The 21,379-nt window shown below is 39.1% G+C and overlaps 1 protein-coding gene across 2 annotated transcripts in view; it reads left to right on the top strand.

The window, feature by feature from the left end:
- The window catches only part of gtf2a1 (general transcription factor IIA, 1), a 53,397-nt gene extending 32,542 nt beyond the window's left edge, over positions 1 to 20,855 (top strand). The window contains exons 4-10 of one of the 2 annotated variants that reach the window (XM_073039362.1): positions 60 to 118; positions 4,302 to 4,392; positions 5,327 to 5,475; positions 6,009 to 6,113; positions 8,113 to 8,358; positions 12,083 to 12,172; positions 18,893 to 20,855. In XM_073039362.1, the coding sequence (XP_072895463.1) occupies positions 60 to 118; positions 4,302 to 4,392; positions 5,327 to 5,475; positions 6,009 to 6,113; positions 8,113 to 8,358; positions 12,083 to 12,172; positions 18,893 to 19,000 (848 nt within the window). In that variant the 3' untranslated portion in view covers positions 19,001 to 20,855. Of the gene's footprint in view, positions 1 to 35; positions 119 to 4,301; positions 4,393 to 5,326; positions 5,476 to 6,008; positions 6,114 to 8,112; positions 8,359 to 12,082; positions 12,173 to 18,892 lie in introns of both variants that reach the window. The other variant, XM_073039361.1, reaches the window with a different exon arrangement.
- Positions 20,856 to 21,379: the final 524 nt, after the last annotated feature.

Genomic DNA, 21,379 nt, shown 5'->3' with positions numbered 1-21,379 from the left:
TTGCAGTATTTCACTTTGCACAATTTATCCCATAGTTTTCTCATCTTCTCATCAATCAGGACCGCAGGTTATTATGCAAGATGGGAAACTAATACAGCACATGAATCCAACTGGCATGGTAAGAATATTCTTTTGTTTGTTCCTTGGCAGCTTTATTGATCGTCTCTAATCCTGAAGGAGGTTGGGTTTAGTGAGACAATTCCCACAAGACCTGATGGGGGAGGATTACTGACAGGATGTTTTACAGTCATTCATGTGCTTGTTCATTACTTAAGTTTCTCAGAGCTTTTGTCTTTATGGGAATTGACTCGTTTTTACTGCGGCCTTTGAGTAATTCTGTGAAAGTGTAAAGCTGCCCATCGGTGCTTCTGTTTCACTGATTTTTGCATTCTCGTGCCAGAATGCTGTCATCTTCACAACTGGGGCATTATTTAGTTTGGCATGCTCTTTTAGTTATGGCCACATGAGGGCGCATGGTCCTAGTTGTCTACCTTTTAAAGTTGCTTTAGCTTTTGACTATAAAATTATAATCAACCAATTTTTCTAATTGGCTCTTGGGAGAATGAAGGCTAAGAGAATTGATTTCAACTTTGTTTAATATCTGCAGAGTGTATCCTGGTGACTTGTTTCGAATGAGTCCCAGTACTGCTCAAAAATCACCATTACTCTGATTTTAAAACTTTTGCATTTTGGGAAACATCCTTTTATAGAAGAAATACAGATTTGAAGCTTTCTCCCTTTAGATTGCTGAATGAAATTCATTCACTTTTCAGTATTGCTGTCAAATTTGTAAGGACTTCAAAACTTTTGTTTTGTTTTAGGGAAAATGGTTTTAAAATTATTTTGAATAGTGAGCAGTTTACTACTTATTAGAACTTAAGTATAACTGATGCATCTTAACTGTCACAGTGGGAAAAGGCCCAATTGTATGTTGTGCAAGACTACTTTTAGTTTTTTCTTTTGGGTTTTCCTCTCTTGGGTAATTTTTATCATGCCCCACATACTGTTGCATATGAACATAGTTTCTTTGTATCGTTTTGCTTTCCAGATTGTAATATTTCTTAGCAGCAGAATAAAATCCTCTTGCATATCTTACTATTAATCCTAAAAGAAAAATGGCATCACTCTACAGGAGTGAATATGCTTTGGTATTAATAGAAACATAGAAAGCCTAAAGCGCAATACAGGCCCTTTAGCCCATGATGCTGTGCTGAACATGTACTTACTTTAGAAATTACCTAGTGTTTCCCATAGCTTCTATTTTTCTAAGCTCCCTGTATCTATCCAGGAGTCCCTTAAAAGACCCTATCATATCTGCCTCCACCACAGTCGTCGGCAGCCCATTCCACGCACTCACTACTCTAGGCGTAAGAAAAAAACTTACCCCTGACATCTTCTCTGTACCTACTTCCAAGCACCTTAAAACTGTGCCCTCCCATGTTAGCCATTTCAGCTCTGGCAAAAAACCTCTGACTATCCACACAATCGATGCTTCTTACCTTCTTGTACACCTCTATCAGGTCACCTCTCATCCTCCATCACTCCAAGGAGAAAAGGCCAAGTTCACTCAACCTATGCTCCCCAATCCAGGCAACAGTTTCTTTGATTTTGGAATACATCTATCCTGCACCTTCCTCATGTTTTCCCAGAAACTCACACCATTGCTGCTCTGCTGTCATCCCTGCCAGCATCTTCTTCCAATTTACTTTGGCCAACTCCTCTCTCATACCACTGTAATTTCCTTTACTCTGTTGAAATACTGCTACATCAGACTTTACATTCTCCCTATCAAATTTCAAGTTGAAATCAGTCTTATTGTGATCACTGTTTCCTAAGGGTTCTTTTACCTTAAGTTCCGAAATCACATCCGGTTCATTACATAACACCCAATCCAGTATAGCTGATCCCCTCATAGGCTCAATGACTAAAAACTGCTCTAAAAAGCCATCTCTTAGGCATTCAACAAACTCACTCTCTTGAGATCCATTACCAACCTGATTTTCCTAATCTATCTGCATGTTAAAAGTTCCCATGACTAAGATAATATTGCCCTTTTGACATGCCTCTTCTATTTCCCACTGTAATCTGTTGTCCACATCCCAGCTACTGTTTGGAGGCCTGTATATAACTGCCATCAGGGTCCTTTTACCCTTGCAGTTTCTTAACTCAACCCACAAGGATTCAACATCTTCTGCTCCTATTTCATATCTTTCTCATGATTTGATGCCATTCTTTACCAGCTGAGCCATGCCACCTCCTCTGCCTACCCTCCAATACAATGTGTAATCTTGGACATTCAGCTCCCAACTACAACCATCTTTCAGCCATGATTCAGTAATGGCCACATCATACCCGACAATTTGTAAAAGTGCTACAAGATCATCCATCTTATTTCTTATACTCCCTGCATTGAGATGTAACACCTTGAGTACTGCGTTTGCTACCCTTTTTGATTGTGTATCCCTAATGCACTGATACCCACCCTGTTAGCTGCAATCATCTGACCGCAAGCTAGCTTTGCCTTTTTTACCATCCGTCCTATTCTGAGTCCTTTCATTCCAGTTTCCATCACCCTACCAAATTAGTTTAAACCTCCCTAACACCTCTAGCAAACCTGTCTGCGAGAATATTAGTCCCCCTCAGGTTCATGTGCAACTCCTCCCTTTTATACAGGTCATACCTCACCCAGAAGAGATCCCAGTGATCGAAGTTCCTGAAGCCCTGCCCCTGCACCAGCTTCTCAGCCACATATTTATCTGCCAAGCCATCCTGCTTCTACTCTCACACAGGCGCATGGTGCAGGTGGCAATCTAGAAATTTCTATCCTGAAGTCCTACTTCTTAGCTTTCTGCCTAGCTTTCTAAATTCTCTATTCAGGACCTCATTGCTTTTCCTTCCTATGCCATTGGTACCAATATGACCAAGACATTTGGCACCCCCTTCCAAAATGCTGTGGACACAATCCGAGATGTCCCTGACCCTGGCACCTGGGAGACAACATACCATCTAGGTGTCCTGTTAATATCCACAGAATCTCCTCTCTGTTCCTCTGACTATCGAGTCCCCAACTGCTTCTCTCTTCTGCCTCTTTCCCTTCTGTACTACGGATCCATACACAGGTCTTACTAAAACCTAGGATCCAACTAAGAATTAAGAGTTAATACTTGGTCATAGCCAGGGTAGTTAAGCAGAAAAATGTGATATGAATAGCGATTAAAAGTCTTCGGATTATATCTTTTTCCAACATAACAGAGCCCAAAATATTCTGGTTTTATTATGAACTTCTGATTTGTTACCTTTGCTTGGGAGTGATGTTCAAAGTTCATAGTTGAAAGTGAATTCATTATCAAAGTACACATAGGTCATCATGTACAACCCTATGATAAATTTTCATGCATGCAGTCACAGTAAATACTAAGAAACGCAATAGAATTAATGAAAGACTGCACATAACACCAAGGACCAATGTTCAAAAGACAAGAAACTCTGCAAATACTAAAAGAAAAAGAAAAATAGACAATAAATAAGCAATAAATATCAGGAGAATGAGATGAAGAGTCCCTGAAAATGAGTCCGTAGGTTATGGGAACAGTTCAGTGTTTGGGTGAGTAAAGTTATCCACTGTGGTTCAAGAGTCTGATAGTTGAGGGGTAATAATTGTGTGGGTCCTGAGGCTCCTGTACTTCTTTCCTGATGACAGCAGAGAGAAGTGCGGGTCCTTGATGATGGATGCTGTGTTCCTGCAGCAGCGCTCCTGTAGTTGTGTTCAATAGTGGGAAGGGCTTTGTCCATGATGTGTTGGGCTGTATCCACTATTTGTAGGCTTTTCAGTTCAAAGGCATTGATGTTTCCAACCTGACCATTTACTCTCTGCTACACATGTAAAAGTCTGTCAGAGTTTTATTTGACATGCGGAATCCTCACAAACCTCTAAGAAAGTTGAAGCACTGCTGTGCTTTCTTTGTAAAGGCAGTTATTTGCTGGACCCAGGATAGATCCTCTGAAATGATAACACAGAAGAATTTAAAGATACTGACACCTCCACCTCTGATTCCCTGATGACGACTGGCTGATGGCCCTCTGGTGTCCTCCTCTAATAGTCAACAAACAGCTCTTTGGTCTTGCTGACATTTGCATAATTCTACAAAAGTCTACAACTCTACAAAATGCCTGTTTCACCACAGTGCAAATGTGTATGTCCCCACAATCCACCCTGATTTGTTTCTGCACCGTGTCAAAAGGGACCTCTTCTTTTGATTGCTTTTGTCAGTCAAATAAAATTCTTGTAATTTCTTTTGCAGAGCGCAGCTGCCGCTGCAGCAACGCTGGCATTACCTGCTGGTGTTCCAGCTCCATACCAGCTTTCTAATGGACCAATACTTACAAATACAGGTAACAGCAGGTCCAAGCACAAGACTTTTGTTTATGTTTACTTTTTACAATACAGAGAAAGGCATGAGTGACGGGACCAGAATGTACCAGTGATCCAGAAGTAGACCTCATTGTGGCACTAATTACCTTTTGGTCATTAGAAAAATGATGGAAAATATCCTCAGTAGTGCAAGCACGTTTAACTCTAGTCTAAAGTTTGGTTCTACCAATAGCATTGGCTTATAGATTCCCAGGGTGCTACAACACAGAAACAGGGCCTTCAGCCCATCTATTCCATGCTGTGCTATTATTCTGCCTAGTCCTAATAACCTGTATCTGAACATAACTTCCATAGCCCACTCATCCATGTATTTAATCATATTCCCTTAAATGCTTAAATTGAACCAGCATTCACTGCTTTCGCTGGCAGCTCATTCCACACGCTCACCATCCTCGAGTTGTGATGTGTTGCCATAAGCAACACCATAGGTGGCTAGTTTATGCCATCACTATCTTGTTTGATGATGGCTTGAGAACTAAACTTGTGCTTTTATTTTGAACTGTTACCCTACATTTTGTAAATGTGCTTTGCAACTTAAGTAAAACCATCTAGCCCTCAGCAGTACTTTGTGTGGAAGGTGAGATGTGATGGAATAGGTCTGGACCAGGGCCTGCATATTATCAGTTTGCAGTTAGCCTTTGTGCTGAAGCACTTGCAACACATCTAGAATAAACTGCTTGAGAAAGACAAGGAGAAGCACTTTGAAAAGGTGTAAAGGTTAGTAAAGATGAGGGGAAAGAAAGTAGGACTAATTTGGATAGTTATTTTGGAAGTCGAGCTAGAGACAATAAGGTCTACATTTGGCTCTATGGTCCTATGATAGGGATTAGAAGTGGAGAGAGTCATAACTAAATTCGTTGGTATAACCTGTATATTGATATTTGTTCTCCCCAGGGCAACTGCTGCAGTTTGTACGAACCCCCAATGGGGCTCATTACTTTATCCAGCCTCACCAGCAAGTTGTACTGGCCCAGTCGGTCACTCAGCAACAGGTCATTCAACAGATGCAGTCTGGCAGTGTGCAGGCACCTGTCATACAGCAGGTTCGTACAGCTGATTAGTTCCCTAGCAGACAAAGTTATCAATCCATGTTAACAAAGAACTGGATAATCTTATTTGGTGATTTTTAAATGAAGTATAAATTCCTGTCATTGATTTTAGTTACACATATTGTGATTCTTTTTTGATCTTTGTAATTTTTAAGTAATTTTTGTAAGTGTATAATATTTAAGAGGAGTTACGTATTTTGCCTCAATTTATGTAATGCTATATGTTAAGAATCAGAATGGGATTTATTATCATTGACTGGTATGACATGAAATCTGTTGCTTTGCTGCAGCAGTACAGTGCAATGAAATAAAATTATGGTAAATTCCAAAAATATGTCATGTGAATAAGGGAGTAACAAGGTTCTGGAATTGTAGGTTGAGCTACCTTATTCACAGTTCCAGTCAGATATACTTCGGATTAATAAAAATATAATGCTGTTTTACCTTCTTAGCAAGATAAGGCTTCTAATTTGCAATATTATTGAGACAATAAATTGGAAAGTCTGATCTAATCTCTCTCTATATAGATGCTGGCTCCACTGCCACCTGGAACCATCCCTCAGCAGACTGGAGTGATTATCCAGCCCCAGCAGATTCTGGTTGCAGGGAATAAAGTTCCTTCAAATACACAGGTATACCTTTCATTAAAAGCTTAGATGGGCAGTATACTCATTGGGAGCTTCCTGCTATCACAGAAGCCAATTCAACTTGCTTCATGCAATATCAAGAAATGGCTGGGATACAGTAAAGACTCTGGGATCAAACAATGTCCCTGCTATAGTACTAAAGCCCTGTACCTCTAGCCCAATTAATTTGAGTTCAGTTATAGTGTTGGCGTGCACCTGGCAATGTGAAAAATCGCCTAGCCATACCCTGATCATATAAAGCAGAACAAATTAATTCTGTCTAATTACCTCTTAGTCATCTGAAAAATAACTTCACTGCTGCTATCAAGTGGCACTCACTCTCCAGTAATGTGCTCACCAACGCCCAGTTTGGTTTACGGTTGAACAACTTTGCTTGATACTTCATCGTGGTTTCTGTTCAAACATGGCCGTGAACTAGAGATATGAATTCCAGAGGTGAGGTCAAAATCACTGCCCTAGACATCAAGGCAGTATTTGATCAAGAGATCAAAAACCCTATTGAAACAATTATTAGGCATCAAGGAGAAAAGATTCTGATGAAGGGGCTTGGCTTGAAACATTAACTGTTTATTTGTTTTCATAAATGCTGCCTGACCTGCTGAGTTCCTCCATCATTTTGTGTGTGTTGCTCTGGATTTCCAGCATTAGCAGAATCTCTTGTGTTTAAGCATTCCAATGATAGAGGTCATACCCCAGACGAAAAAGTTATTAGAGATGAATTATCCTGTTCCCTGGACGTGGCTGCAAGAGTTCTTCATCTGTTCATTTTAGCCATTTTCCACTGCTTCCTTATTGACCTTTTTTCCATTACAAGGCAGTGTTCATTGACAATTGCACAAAATTCAATTCTATTTGCAACTCCACAGCAGATAGACCAGGCCATCTTTATATGTAGCAAGCCATAGATAACATCCAGGTTTATGCTGATAAAGTAACAAAGTTATCATCATGCCACAGGCAATGATATTCTCCAAGAGAGCGTCTAGCCACCTACTTTTAACATTCATTGGTATTACTGTCAGAGAGGTCAGAAATGGAAATGGAACAGTTACCCAGATACTGTGGCTACAAGAGCATGCCAAAGCCTTGAAATCCATGCTGATTTACTCACCTTCTGACACCAAAAACATTAATTGGCTGGGAAGAAAAGTTTATGAATGCAAGATGAGTGTGATCTCAAAAATTTTTTTTTTTTTTTTGAAGTTTATCTGCAAAGTAGACACAGGAGAGCCAGTGTGTGCTGTGTGCCACATAAGGGTTTATTATAACAGAATCGGAGCTCAGGGTTATTATCACTAACGTGTCTTGAAATTTGCTATGTAGCAGCAGTGTAATGTATAACATGTACTATAAACTACAATTTAAAAAAAACATGTTATCCTTGCTGATCTCCTCCCTGATGGGAGCAATGAAAAGAGGGCATGGTCTGGGTGGTGAAGTTCCTTAGTGGTGGATGCCACCTTTTAATCCATTTGTTAGACCATAAGACATAAGAACAGAATTACGCAGTTCAGCCCATTGAATTTGCTCTGCCATTCCGGCAAGGCTTATTTATTATCCCTCTCAGCCCTTCTCCCTGTAACCTTTGACACCCTTACCAATCATGAACCTATCAACCTCTGCTTTAAATATACCCAGTGACTTGCCCTCCATGGTCATCTGTGGCAATGAATTCTACGGATTCACCATCTCTGGCTAAAGAAATTGCTCCTCATCTCTATTTAAAAGAAATGTCTTTGTATTCTGAGGCTGTGCCCTCTGGTTGTAGACTTTCCCATTATTGGAAACATTCTCTCCTTGTCTACTCTATCTAGGGTTTTCAATATTTGATGGGTGTCAGTGAGATTCCCCAGCATTCCCAATCTCTAGCAAGTAGGGACCCAGAGCCCCTCATGCGTTTACTCTTCGCTGAACCAAAAAAAATTGTTAAACCATTTATAATAATAACTGAAAAGTAAATGACTTTTAATATTGAACTTTACAGGTAATGCAAGCGACCACTGTTACAGCAACGCCTTCAGCACAGGTTGCTCAGACCAACAGCTCTGCCCCAGTACAGCAGCAGCAGCAACAACAGCCACAGCAGCAACAGCCACCATTAGTCATGCAAGTAGATGGGTCTGGGGACACCTCCTCTGAGGAAGATGAGGACGATGAAGAGGATGAGTATGATGATGAGGAAGAAGAGAAAGACAAGGAAGAGGTTGGAGAGGATGGACAAGTTGAAGAGGTAATGCTTTGTCATGTTTATAACTTGAATCTAGAAGTTACGGTATAGTCCCCTTAGTGCATAAGATGCAGTGACCCTGCGATGGAGCTGTGAAGGAATAGAATTGATTTTTCCAAATTCCAGTTATTTCTCCAACCCCCACCCCTTCTTCCTCTCCATTTCCATTCCCCATTCCAGCTCCCCTCTTATTCTTTTTCAATACCTCTTTCTAGTGCACTTCCTCCTTCCCTTTCTCCTTTGATATCAGATTACTACTTAGATCCTTTGCCTTTTTCACCTTTCACCTCCCAGCTTCTCACTTCATCCCACCTCCCACCCATCTACCTTCCCCTTCAACTATCACCCTCCTGTTTGTTCTTGTCTCCCTCCCCCACACCTTATTCTGACTTCTTACCCCCTCCTTTCCAGTCTGATGAAGGGTTTCTGCCTGAAACGTCAATTATTTATTCCACCCCCTCATACATTTTGCGTGACATGCTGACTTTCTCCAGCATTTAAAGTGTTGTTCTTGATTTCCAGCATCTGCAGAATCTTTGGGTTCAGGAATAGAAATGCCATGTTTTGGTTGAGAAATCAAAAAGAGACGCAGAATGTATCTCTGGAGAATGTAAAATATTTCACTGTTTCAATAAAGGATCGGGGACTTGATGTACTAGCCAATACTTAAGCCTCAGTCGACAGTGATCAATTCCCACCGCTTTCTCTAAGGAGTTCATATGTTCTCCTCGTGACTGTATAGGTTTCCTCTGGGTGCTTCAGTTTCCTCCCATCTTCCAAAGGTGTACTTCCAAAGTCGTGGGCATGTTATGTTGACGCCAGAAACACGGCGACATTTGCGGGCTGCCCCAGCACATCCGCGGACTTCATTGGTCATTGATGCAAACAACACATTGTTTGTATTTTTGGTACATGTGACAAAGTTAAATTTAAAAAATAATTATGCAGTCATTGTCTGTTGTGGAAGGTTGCTGTGATTCAATTTGTGGACACACTTCCATTACTCCTGTGAATTGAGTGGGAACACTTTACCAGTATTTCATTGACTGCAGTGTGCCATCAAAGGTACTATAGAAATGCAGATCCTTTTCTGAAACATAACATAACAATCAATACTTAAAACAAAATACAGAAGTGCCTTTATTTGTCACTTGAAACCTGCTTAAAATAATCTAAAAATGAAACGCAGAGGGACATGGCAGTTCAGGCAGCATTTATGAAGGGAAATGAATTGTTGACATTTCGAGCTGAGATCCTTCATCAAGACAGATTTCCAGTATCTGCAAGATCTCTTGTGTTTGTGAAACTGATGTTTTTGGATTGTTGGACAAGGCCTTCATGTTGGGGAGAAAAGGCATTATGCATAATGTAATGTAGATAGTTTAAATATGTACAGTATGGTACTTGTATTTTCAAAGTGGTTGTTTGGCTATGTTTGATAAACCAAAACCAAACAAAGACCACAATTTATTTATTTAGGAACACAGGATGTTGATTATTTGGTATGTGTGAAGAGATAAAATCAAAGCTGTGGTATTAGAATAGTAAAATCGACACTTGCGCATTCACCAGAAAGATTATGGGAAGTGTGGCTAGGTTTCATTGGAGAGGAATATCAGTTCAATTGGTAACTATTTATGTATTATTATGATTTATGTAGAATTTACTTTTATCTGTCTCAAAGCCTGAGTAGTTAATAAATGGTAAATTACTGAGGTATCAAATCAATTGGCCCTAAGGGATATACATTCAGTGGCCACTTTATTAGGGTACCTCCTGTATCTAATAAAGTGGCCGCTGAGTATATATATGTTTATGGTCTTCTGCTGCTGTAGTCCATCCATTTAAATTTTTGACATTTTGTGCGTTCAGAGATGTTCTTCTTCACACCACTGTTACAACACATGGTCATTTGAGTTACTTTTGCCTTCCTGTCAGCTTGAATCAGTCTGACCATTTTCCTCCGACCCTCTCATTAATCAGGCATTTTTGCCTATAGAACTGACACTCACTGGATGTGTTTTGTCTTTAAATATTAGAGAATGTTGTACACTTAATTTAAAAAAAAAAAAATCCCAAGTGATCAGCAGTTTCTGAAATACTCAAACCATGCCATCTGGTACCAACTTCCGTGGTCAAAGTCACTTAGATCACTGTTCTTCACATTTTGATGTTTAGTCTGAAAAAAAACTGAACCTCTTCATGATGTCTGCATGCTTTTTTGCATTCAATTGCTGCCACATGATTGGATGATTAGGTATTTACATTAATGAGTAGGTGTACTGGCATACCTAATAAAGAGGCCATTGAGTGTATTATAAAGTTCATAAATTGGACATCTGCAAGATGTGCACAATGTTTAGAAGTGAATTTTATTACAAATACCACGCTGTAGAAAATTTATTGAGAAAACTAGGTTGTATCATGGCTCATTATTGCTAAATATAGAAGAGCTCTGTAATCCGTAAGTCTTTAGGAATTTGGAGTTTGTGTTATTTGTCTAAAGGTGCAGTCATCCACTATATTTCTCCTAAATTCTCCATCAGAATATGGTGATTATTTTCACTTTTCATGGTAGCTAAAAGAACTTCTGTTGTCATTTTTCTCACAGAATATAGAAAACAATGTATGTAGCTGTTTCTGTATAATTTTTCACACGGCTACCTTTTTCTCTCTTGATTGTGATCCAGGTGAAAGCTTGTGATTCACTCAGTGGTGACATTTCAGATGTCTCATTTTGTGTTGAATGATCAATGCTTTTCACATATAGCAAAATGGTATTCCCCTGTTAACAATAAATGGAGAATCACCTTTTTCTTTCTCGTTTAAAATTTTTTTTGGTTCATCTGCCTCACGCGATTTAATGGTGTCATTGCAAAGTTAGTATATGACTGCTAGTAATTGAGTCTCACATATGCACTAGATGGCTCCCGCTCCCCTATTTAAGTCTGAAATTAGGGAACTTAAAGAGTGTATTTTCTGTGAATCTCTGAAAGCTACATTCAAAGCGTTTTTAAAAAAAAAGCTGTGTATGGCTCTGAACCACAGTTCCTGTAAAATTACATCTTTGGTACAATATTGCGAATAAGTAGATGGCATGTATTGTGACAGGAATTTTCTTTACAGGAGTGGTACTAATGTTTTATTTCAAGATAGTGAAGGGTCAAAATGTTGCAGTGGGTATGTGTAAAGCAGATGTTCCATTATCAATCTGCATTTGTTACTTAGCAAACTGCTTTAAATAGTATCTTGAACATAGGAGAAAATCATCATTTTGGCTTCTTACCCTTCCTTTCCAGTCCTGATTAAGGGTCTCTGCCCAAAACAGTTTTTTATTCCTTTCCATTGATGCTGCTGACCTGCTGAGTTTCTCCAACTTTTTTTTATGTGTTACTCTGGATTTCCAGCATCTGCAGAATCTCTTGTGTTTAGAAATTCAATGAGATGCTTTGTATATGTGTAATCAGCCATATAACAGTTAATGATGGGCATCAGAGAGGTCAAGATAGGAATTCCAGACTAGGGCAGTGGCAATTGAAACCACAGTTATTAGTAGCAGTTGGAAAGGGAAGGCTTGAGGGAGCAGAGAGGAGGAATGGAAGATTCTGAGAATTGCAGGGCATATATTGTGTGAGTTTCTTTGTGTACTGCACCGTTTAACTGGGCTTGATTGATTTGTGGAAATTGATTTTAAGTGGGTTAATTGCCTACGCTGATTCTCTCCTAGGAGCCACTGAACAGTGAAGATGATGTCAGTGATGAAGAAGGCCAAGAACTGTTTGACACAGAAAATGTTGTCGTGTGCCAATATGATAAGGTGAGAACCTAAAGAAGATCAGAGCGTAACTGTGGTCAATATGCTTGGCTCTAATCTCAGATTTATTCCTTATAAATGTGAGTCTTGAACATTCCAGAGAATGACAAGGTGAAAGTTCCTATATCATACTTCCAGGTTTCTCTGTAGTATAAAGGTGTTTCTGCATCAATGGTAAATTGTTCATGTCTCCACAAATTTGTGAAAGGTTTCTGTGATTAAAAACTCATCTTCATTGATACATTTTGTGGTTCTCCTCAATCCCACTGCAGTCATCCTGCCTAAACACTTCTGCCAATAATTCAATTGTTGCACAATAGTGAGGAAGTCTAGGGTAAGAGGGCACTGCCTCAGGATAGAAAGACCACCCTTTAGAACAAAGATGATGCAGAATTTCTTTAGCCAGAGGGTGGTGATTCTGTGGAATTAATTTCCATAAATGGCTGTGGAGGCAGAGTCATTTGGTGTATTTAAAATGGAAGTTGTTTGGTTCTTGATTAGTAAGGGCGTCAAAGGTTTCGGGGAGAAAGCAAAAAGATCATGTTGAGAGGGATAATAAATCAGCCATGATGGAATAGTAGAGCAGATTTGATGGGCTGAATGGCTTGATTCTACTTCTGTGAATTAAGGAATTATGGTTAGTGCATGATCACATGAAGTAGTGGATTAGTTCTGCATAAGGTTTTTTGAGCGAGTAATCATGTATGGGTAGGCCTAACTCTTGGAACTTTATTCAGAGGATTTAGATGCTATGTTTTGTTTGATATATTTATACTACTTATTGAATTTGTATTAGCACAGGAAGGCTTATAAAAAGAAACTTCCACCAATTAAAACAAACAGAGCCATCTGGCAGGCAGTGTCCAACTCATCAGAGGACAGTTTCACTTGCTATGTGCTGAATAGCAGCAGCTTATTCTGAGATTCACAAAGTGAATGGAAACACCTTGGCTGTTATTGACCATACGTTTCAGAACCTGAGAAGAGTTAGTTTATTTTAACTCTGCAAAAAATCTGAGATGGGAACTAATGGAATTTAGAGTTTGGAAATCCTACCCAATTTCTGGGTATTAGCAAAGTTATTCTGTTGGTTTGCTTTCTAAGGCAAGTACTGTGGGCCAGGTTTTTTTGGAGCTCATCTCTAATCAGAACTGACGGCATTAAGCTATTTGCGGTTTTGTGGTTCTAGTCTTTTTCACATTAAAGCCTTGCATTTGCCTCCTGATTTAGGAAGGCTCCCCAAAAGGTAAACAGACTGAAAAATTAGGTATCTATTGAACATTTAAAGTTTTCATACAAGACTAGATATGTATGAATTATAGAGGTTTGAATGTATGTGGGTGGGGTTAGGTTATAGAGAAATCACAGTTTTAAATTTCATTAAAGCACTGTATTGCTGGAGATCATATTTGCAGTTATTTACAAATCATGAACTCTTCTGAAAAAGCCACTGAACACTGCAAAATGAGTTATGTTTATACATCGTGTACCTACACTTAGTGGCCAATTTATTAGGTACCTCCTATATCTAATAAAGTGCCCCCTAAGTGTATGTTTGTGGTCTTCTGCTGCACCCCATCAACTTCAAGGTTTAACAGGTTGTGCATTTAGAAATGCTGTTCTGCACACTATTGTAACATTTGAGTTACTGTCGCCTTCCTGTCAGCTTGAATTAGTGTGGCCATTCTCTCACCTCTCATTAACTATGCCTTTTCTCCTATGGAATTACTGCTCACTGGATACCCTTTGGAGTTTACAGAGAATGGCGTAAAAACAGTCTGTACTGTGGGAAAATCTCAGGAGATCAGCAGTTTCTGAGATACTCAAACCACCCTGTCTGGCACCAGCAATCATTCTACAGTTAAAGTCACTTAGATTACATCTCTTCCCCATTCTGATGTTTGGTCTGAACAGCAACTGAATCGCTTGATCATGTCTGCATGCTTATATCCATTGAGTTGCTGCCACATGATTGACTGATTAGATATTTGGATTAATTGTAGTGGTGCACCTAATAAAGAGACCACTGAGTGTATTTCTCTCTTTTTATGATGAACCAATTTGTTGAACTACTGATAGATCTGGCCGACCACGACAGAAGTGGTGATATAATTGTAGAGATTATAATAAAATAATTTGCATATAATACAAATCTGGCTGTGTGGTTTATGTTGTGGACAAACAATTCCTTCAGTAGGAAGACGAATGAAGATTAGCCTTATTCGTCACTTATACAGTGAAATGCATCATTTGCGTCAAATCAATGAGGATTGTGCTGAGCAGCCCGTGGTACCGGCGTAGCATGTCCACAACTCACTCGCCCTTAGCTGCAGATAGGGAAAAAAGAAAGTGGCAAAAAAAGAGTTTAATCCCGAGAAGTGTGAGGTAATGCATGTGGTCAGATGTGGAAAGGTATGGAAATATACAATAAATGGAAAATTATTAAGTGACGTGGAGGATCAAAGGAAACTTGGTGTATTTACTAGAATCTAGAAAGATGGCAGGACAATGGAATAACATGGTTATAAAGGAATATAGGATGTTTTTCTTTATTAATTGGAACATAGGATATTAAAGCAGGGTGAATAAAAACATACACAGTGCAGCACTAGTTGGATCAGAGCTTGAGAATTTCATATATTAGAAACGTAGAATATATGTTATGAACTGGAGATATCTGAAACTTAACATAGACAATCGTTGCAGTCTTTTTCTTCACAATTCCCAGAACAAAAAAAAAACAGAGATAACACAAAGGCTTATAAATGACTTGTAAAAGAGATTTTTAAAAATGCCCATATTTTTATGCCCATAAAATGCCCATATAATTCATTTACAATGAAGACTGTACAGGCCCTTCAGCCTACAAAGTTGTGCTGAACATGTCCCTACCTTAGAAATTACTAGGGTTACCCATAGCCCTCTATTTTTCTAAGCCCCATGTACCTAAGAACCTATCGTATCCGCCTCCAGCACCATTGCTGGCAGCCCATTCCACGCACTCACCACTCTGAGTAAAAACCTTACCCCTGACATCACTGTATCTACCCCCAAGCACCTTAAACTTGTGCCTTCTTGTGGAAGCCATTTCAGCCCTGAGAAAAAGCCTCTGACTATCCACACGATCAATGCCTGTCATCATCTTACACACCTCTATCAGGTCACCTTTCGTCCTCCATATATGACCATAATGACCACATATTCTTGGTCATTATGTTACAGAAAAGATTGAAGAGTCTGTGGAGGAAATTTATGGGGGAACTGCAAAGATTAGGAACTGAAATAAGACCTCATGGCTCTTGAAACCAAGGTTATACCCCATTTTCTACCTCTGCTTCATCTTCTTGCAGTGTTGCCATATCTATTTAGTCAGTCAAATACAGAGTTGGGCATTTGGCCCACCATGGCCATGTTGTTCATATACCTGCACTCATTCTGTAGCTTGCTTTGCTTTGGCCATTCAGTTTCTTGTCAACAGGCCTACTTGTCCACAATAATGGTGTTGTGTTCCTTAGTTGTTCACTTCTGGTCACCTCATTATAAAAACGATGTGGGAACTTTAGAGAAGGTGCGGAGGAGATATACCAGGGTGCTGCCTGGATTAGAGAGCATGTCTTATGAAGTTAGGTTGAGCATACTAAGGCTTTTCACTTTGGAGTGAAAGAGGATGAGAGGTGAGTTGATAGATGTGTACAAGATGGTAAGAGACGTGGATCTAGTGGATAGCCATGGTGAAAATGGCAAATATGCAGGGGCATAATTTTAAGTAGTTGGAGGAAAATAAAAGGGGATGTCAGAGGTAAATCTTTTACACAGAGAATGATAGGTGTGTGGAATTCCCTTCCCGGGATGGTAGTGGAGACAGAGACTCTTATATAAGCACATGAATAATAGAGAAATGGAGGACTATGTAGGAGGTAAAGGTTAGATTGATCTTCAGAGTAGGTTAAAAGATTGGCATAACATCGTGGGCCGAAGGGCCTTTACTGTGGCGATTTATTTGTTTGTTTAGCCGGTGCAGCTTGTTGGGCCAATTTATCTCTAAATAAATAAATGAGATTTTCCTCTAATGGTGGCATGGTGGTTTCACAGTTAGCGTACACTATTCCAATGTCAGCGACTGGGTTTCAATTCTGGCTGCTGTCTGTACTTTTTCCCCCATGGCCACATGGGTGATCCCGTTTCCTCCCCCAATCTAAAAATGTACAGATTAGTAAGTTAATTGGTCGCACGGCTGTAATTAGGCAATTTGGGCTCGTTGGTCCGGAATGGCCAGTTACTGTGCTGAATCTCTAAATAAATAAAGTAAAAATAAATAAAATTTAGAGATGCAGTGCGGAACAGGCTCTTCTGGCCCAGCAAGCTGTCTATTTAACCCTAATCCCATCACAGGACAATTTACAATGACCAATTAACCTACTAGCTGGTGCATCTTTGGAACGTGGCAGGAAACTGGAGCATCTGGAGGAACCCACGTGCTCACAGGAAGTTTGTACAAACTTATTACAGACAGCACTGGAATTGAATTCTGAACTCTGACGCCCTGATCTGTCACTGTTGATACTGTGAACTATGTTCCAGTTGTCTTATGAATGTGTAGATCATTAAACTATGAATATATGCAAGGTATTTGCAGTCGCCTCAGAGCTTTTGTGGCTGATGGAAAAACTAGAGGGAATGCCAGGATTTGTTTATCAAGTGGAGTTAGTGCAGAATGTGCTCAAGAAGTTAAGCTGCTATTGAAATTGGCAGCTACAGGCAGGGCAGAGGAAGATATTATTGAAGTTGCTCACATGAGACCAGTTGTACTCATTTTTAGGAGGGGATAAGGGGCAAATCATGGCAGGAACATCTTTACAGCTATTCCAGTAGGTTCAGCAACTGAAGTTGCATCTACTTCTCGCCCTTTTCATTTTCCAAGCCACAGATGATTGGTTGGAAACCTGCAGCGAGACTGGAAGGGAAGCAAGATAACTGCAGTTCCAGAAGCTGCAATAGACCACTGGGTAGGGTGTTTTTTTGGAGTCTTCTACATGAAGATTTGTTGACTTAATATTTATTCTTTGATTGAAATTTTCATATGTGTCTCACATGAAGCTATCACTGAACGTAATTGTAGTCAGAAAGGGAAAGAAGCGCGTGTGGATAATAAAATATTTGATTTGCTTTGGCAGATTGCTGAACAAACAGTAATGAACCATTCAATGTGTTTATTTACTTTGGGCACTAAGAAGAAAAAAGAGACAGTATCCTTTATGTTGGCTTTTGAAGCAGCTTCCTATTTCTCTGGCATGAATTTCAACTATCTAACATTCTAAAAATTTTCTTAATTGGTCTACTTTGGAAAATAATTTGAGTTGCCCCTGAGATCACTGCATTTGTTGAAGCCACAGATCTAATGATTTTCAGCTAATTTTATGTCCTTATTACAGTGCATGCCATTCATGCAATTTTTTTCTGTTATAAAAGTGCATCAAGGTAGTTCAAGGGAAAACAACAGAATGCAGAATGAAGTGTTACAGAGAAAATGCAGTGTAGGCAGACAAAAAGATTCAGCATTTTCTCTTCATAGTTTTTTTTGAAATAGGAAGGGGTAGTGGGGAGGACAGCAATTTCTTTTACATTTACATTTTTCACTAAGCGGATGACATTATTAAAGCAGATTTACTGTCCTGTTCTAGTTACTCTGCAAAAGTGGTAAGCTTTCTCCTTGTACCCTCACCCCTCAAGATTGCCCTTTGAGAGAAATTTGATCTTTCTACTGTGATTTTGGGAAGGAACTTCTAGAATTTCTCAGCAGGACATTGCCTTCCCTGAGTTGGGATAGAAAGCAACTTGAAGGAGAACTTGGAGATGTTGTTCCCTCTGATTGCTGCCTTTGTCTTTCTTGATGGTTGATTAGCATGGTAGTGTAGTGGTTAGTTTAACATTTTACAGTGCCAGTGATCAGTGTTCAACTCCTGCTGCTGCCTGTAAGGAGTTTGTATGTTTTCCCTGTGACTGGGGGTTTTCTGGGGGTGCTCCAGTTTCCTCCCACGTTCCAAAGGTGTACACGGTAGTAAGTTGTGGGCATGCTCTTTTGGCACTGGTAGCATGGTGATACTTGTAGGCTGCCCCCAGCACATCCTTGGACTGTTTGGTCGTTAATACAAACAACGCATTTTACTGTATGGTTTAATGTTTTGATGTACTTGTTACAAGTAAAGCTAATCTCAAATCTTGTTTAAATTTTTAGATACGGTACAGTAACAGGTCCTTCTGACACAACAAGCCAGTGCCACCCAATTACATTCACATTACCAATTAACCTTCTAACCTGTGCTGGAGAAATTGACAGAAATCCGTGCGGTTATAGGGAGAATGTATAAACTCCTTACAGCCAGCAGCATTATTGAACCTCTGCCACTGGCACTGTAATAGCATTATGCTAATTGCTATACTATTTTGCTGCCCCATATTTGGGAAAAGAGGCTGAATATGAAGACTCTGCTGAAGAGGTACCTCTGTGTCCACCCTATCAAAACCCTTAATTGTTTTGAAGTCCTCTCAGATTACTTTTTGTAAGGTAGAGCTTTTTTGACCCTTCCTATGACAGAGAAGGAGGCTGTTGTTCCTCAAAACCATCAGAAGTTGGGACCTTGAAGTTGGGGATGGTTGGAAGAGCGAGTAAATCTATGTTACCCTTGTGGCACTGTTCACCATAACAATTATTGTTGTTTCTAGATCCACCGAAGTAAGAATAAGTGGAAGTTTCACCTGAAGGATGGGATCATGAACCTTAATGGGAGAGATTATGTTTTTTCCAAAGCTATCGGAGATGCAGAGTGGTAAGAATTCAGATCTTCCTAAAGAAAAGGACAGGCTTATTGGACTGGACTAATGTGCACTTAAACTGGAGTATGAAGCCTGCAAGTGAAAAGAATACAGAACTACTGGAACCCAAGCTACTGAGTTGTACAACACTACATTACATGGGGGAAAAAGCCTTGCCACTGAACTGGCTAACATTTTACAAAGAAACAAAAGAACAGTGTGCTTAACTATCAGTCATACCATAATACAGTCACTGCTTGTTGATTGATGAATATATCCACAGAGCTAATGAGTTTACAAGCTCCAAGACTCTTCCAAGGAGAAAGCATTTAGAGGACCTGGTCACTGTGCTTTGTGCTAAGTGCTGTCATTTGAATTGCATAGAAACTAAATATATAAAAGTTTAAAAAAAATGTTCTTTTATAGGGGAGGTTTATAGCTGGGGAAAAATATCTTGTAAATTCAAATCCCTTCACCCATATAGTGATTGAATAACTTCCGGAGCCAGGACCAATGTATCATTAAGGTATAACAATGGCTGATATATTTTAAAAAAAAAAGTAGAACAAAGTTGATAGATGACTTTGAATTGCGAACAGTTTGATAACCTTGACATGTATTCTGTTTACCTTTTTTATGCTGTGATTTTATTACGGTATGCAATGTAGTTGAGACAGACTCTACTAACCTATTGTTTTCACGCCATACCTGTGATAAATTCTGAAAGTCAGCCCAATCCCTGAGGCTGAACACACCAAATTGTGCTCTTATATAGTGCTGTTATCAAGTGTTCCTTTTGCAGCATGTTTCATAGTTTATTTTTCTCCATGTGGCACATCGAGCTATACTGTAGATCAGTGCGCAGCCTGATTTTAATTGACAACTTTTATTTTGGACTGCCACATTAGGTTTGAATAGAAATCATCATTCCTTTTAAATTTTCTCTGTTTTATTCCCTTCCTCCTCCCCTCCTGTTTTATATAATGGGTTTTTTAATCTTGTGGAAGACTTTGGAATTTATTAGAAGAGTGAGGGAATTTACCTTTTTAAAAATGATGACAGCGACATCACTTTTAGCTACGTTTTCAACAGAGACAGTATTATGCGATTACTGAGATGATTCTAGAGAGAAGGAAGTGACAAAGTTTGCACATAGAATGGTGGAACTTGCAAAAAAGATGAGCGCCTTTTGAAAGAAAAAATTAATTTGCTTTCTGAGACAAAACCAACCATTTACAAGTTTTGTTTTTTTTAAATTAAGAGAAAAGCCTGTACACACGGCAAGTTGGGTGGGGAGAAAGATCAGCTTTAATTAGCTTATCTCTTTTCTACACCCCACAGCTTCTTAGTCAACTGGTGTTGTACATAAATGTAAGAGGGAAATCTATTTATTATGTTTGTATAATTCATCTTGTACCATTTAAATCAAGGTTCTTAATAAAATAAAGTCATCTTTGTTTAAGGCCCTGCTTGTAAGACAATTAGAGAACTTAGTATTTTCTTGTTCTAAGATCTATTTTAAGTTACTTAAAGTATTTTGCCTTTGCAAAAAAATTAATTAAAAACACCCTTAAAGTTTGTCTTTATTCCTTTAATTTACCTAGATTTTGTGTAATTTCTCTGGGGGGGAAATAAATTGCAGACAGAATATATTTACAGTTTGCCCTAATCATTGTAGGTTTTAAATCAGAATGTTTGGGTGGGGAGGGGTGGTAGATGTATATATGTATATTATTAACCCCAGCTTCAACATTTTAAACTGAGTGAGAATGAATACTTTGTTATAATTTATATTTTTTATTTCAAATATATTGTGAATCTCAAATTGGACAATTCATTGTACAAAAATTAAACTTTCACGATTTGTAATGTTTTTGGAACAGTATTTCAACTTTCATTGAAATGAGTTGGCCAAAATCTATGCATCTCCAGTGAATAACCCGATCTACTTACTGCTAATCGAGGAGCAATTCAAAGGTAGATCGCAGGATCAGGATAATTGTTCTTTTTTTCAAAATGAAGACAGTAATCCATTCTAATTATTCCCTAGTCAAGCAGGGAAGTTCTGCTAAAATGACTATGTCAACAAGTCAGATAACTCGTTATCCTTCAAGTACTGTAATGTGTTATAGACCAAATTACCTGAAAAAGCCATTGTACAAGTATTTTTGAGTTATGAGAAATTACTTATTTCCAGAAATATATAGATGTGATTATTCAGGTTATTTTTCACATGCACATCAAAACATATAGTGAAATGTGTTGTTTGCATTTTTAACATATCCAAGGATGTGCAGGGGCAGCCCACAAGTGTTGCCATGGCTTCCGGCACCAAAACAGCATGCTCACAAAGTTCAGAACAACAAGGAACAGCAGTGGATCAATAACAGCAAAACA

This window comes from Hemitrygon akajei, chromosome 3 (genome assembly GCF_048418815.1).
Source record: "Hemitrygon akajei chromosome 3, sHemAka1.3, whole genome shotgun sequence".
NCBI lineage: Eukaryota > Metazoa > Chordata > Chondrichthyes > Myliobatiformes > Dasyatidae > Hemitrygon > Hemitrygon akajei.
The sequence above is the reverse complement of the archived record's forward strand: the minus strand, read 5'-3'. Positions and strand labels throughout refer to the sequence as shown.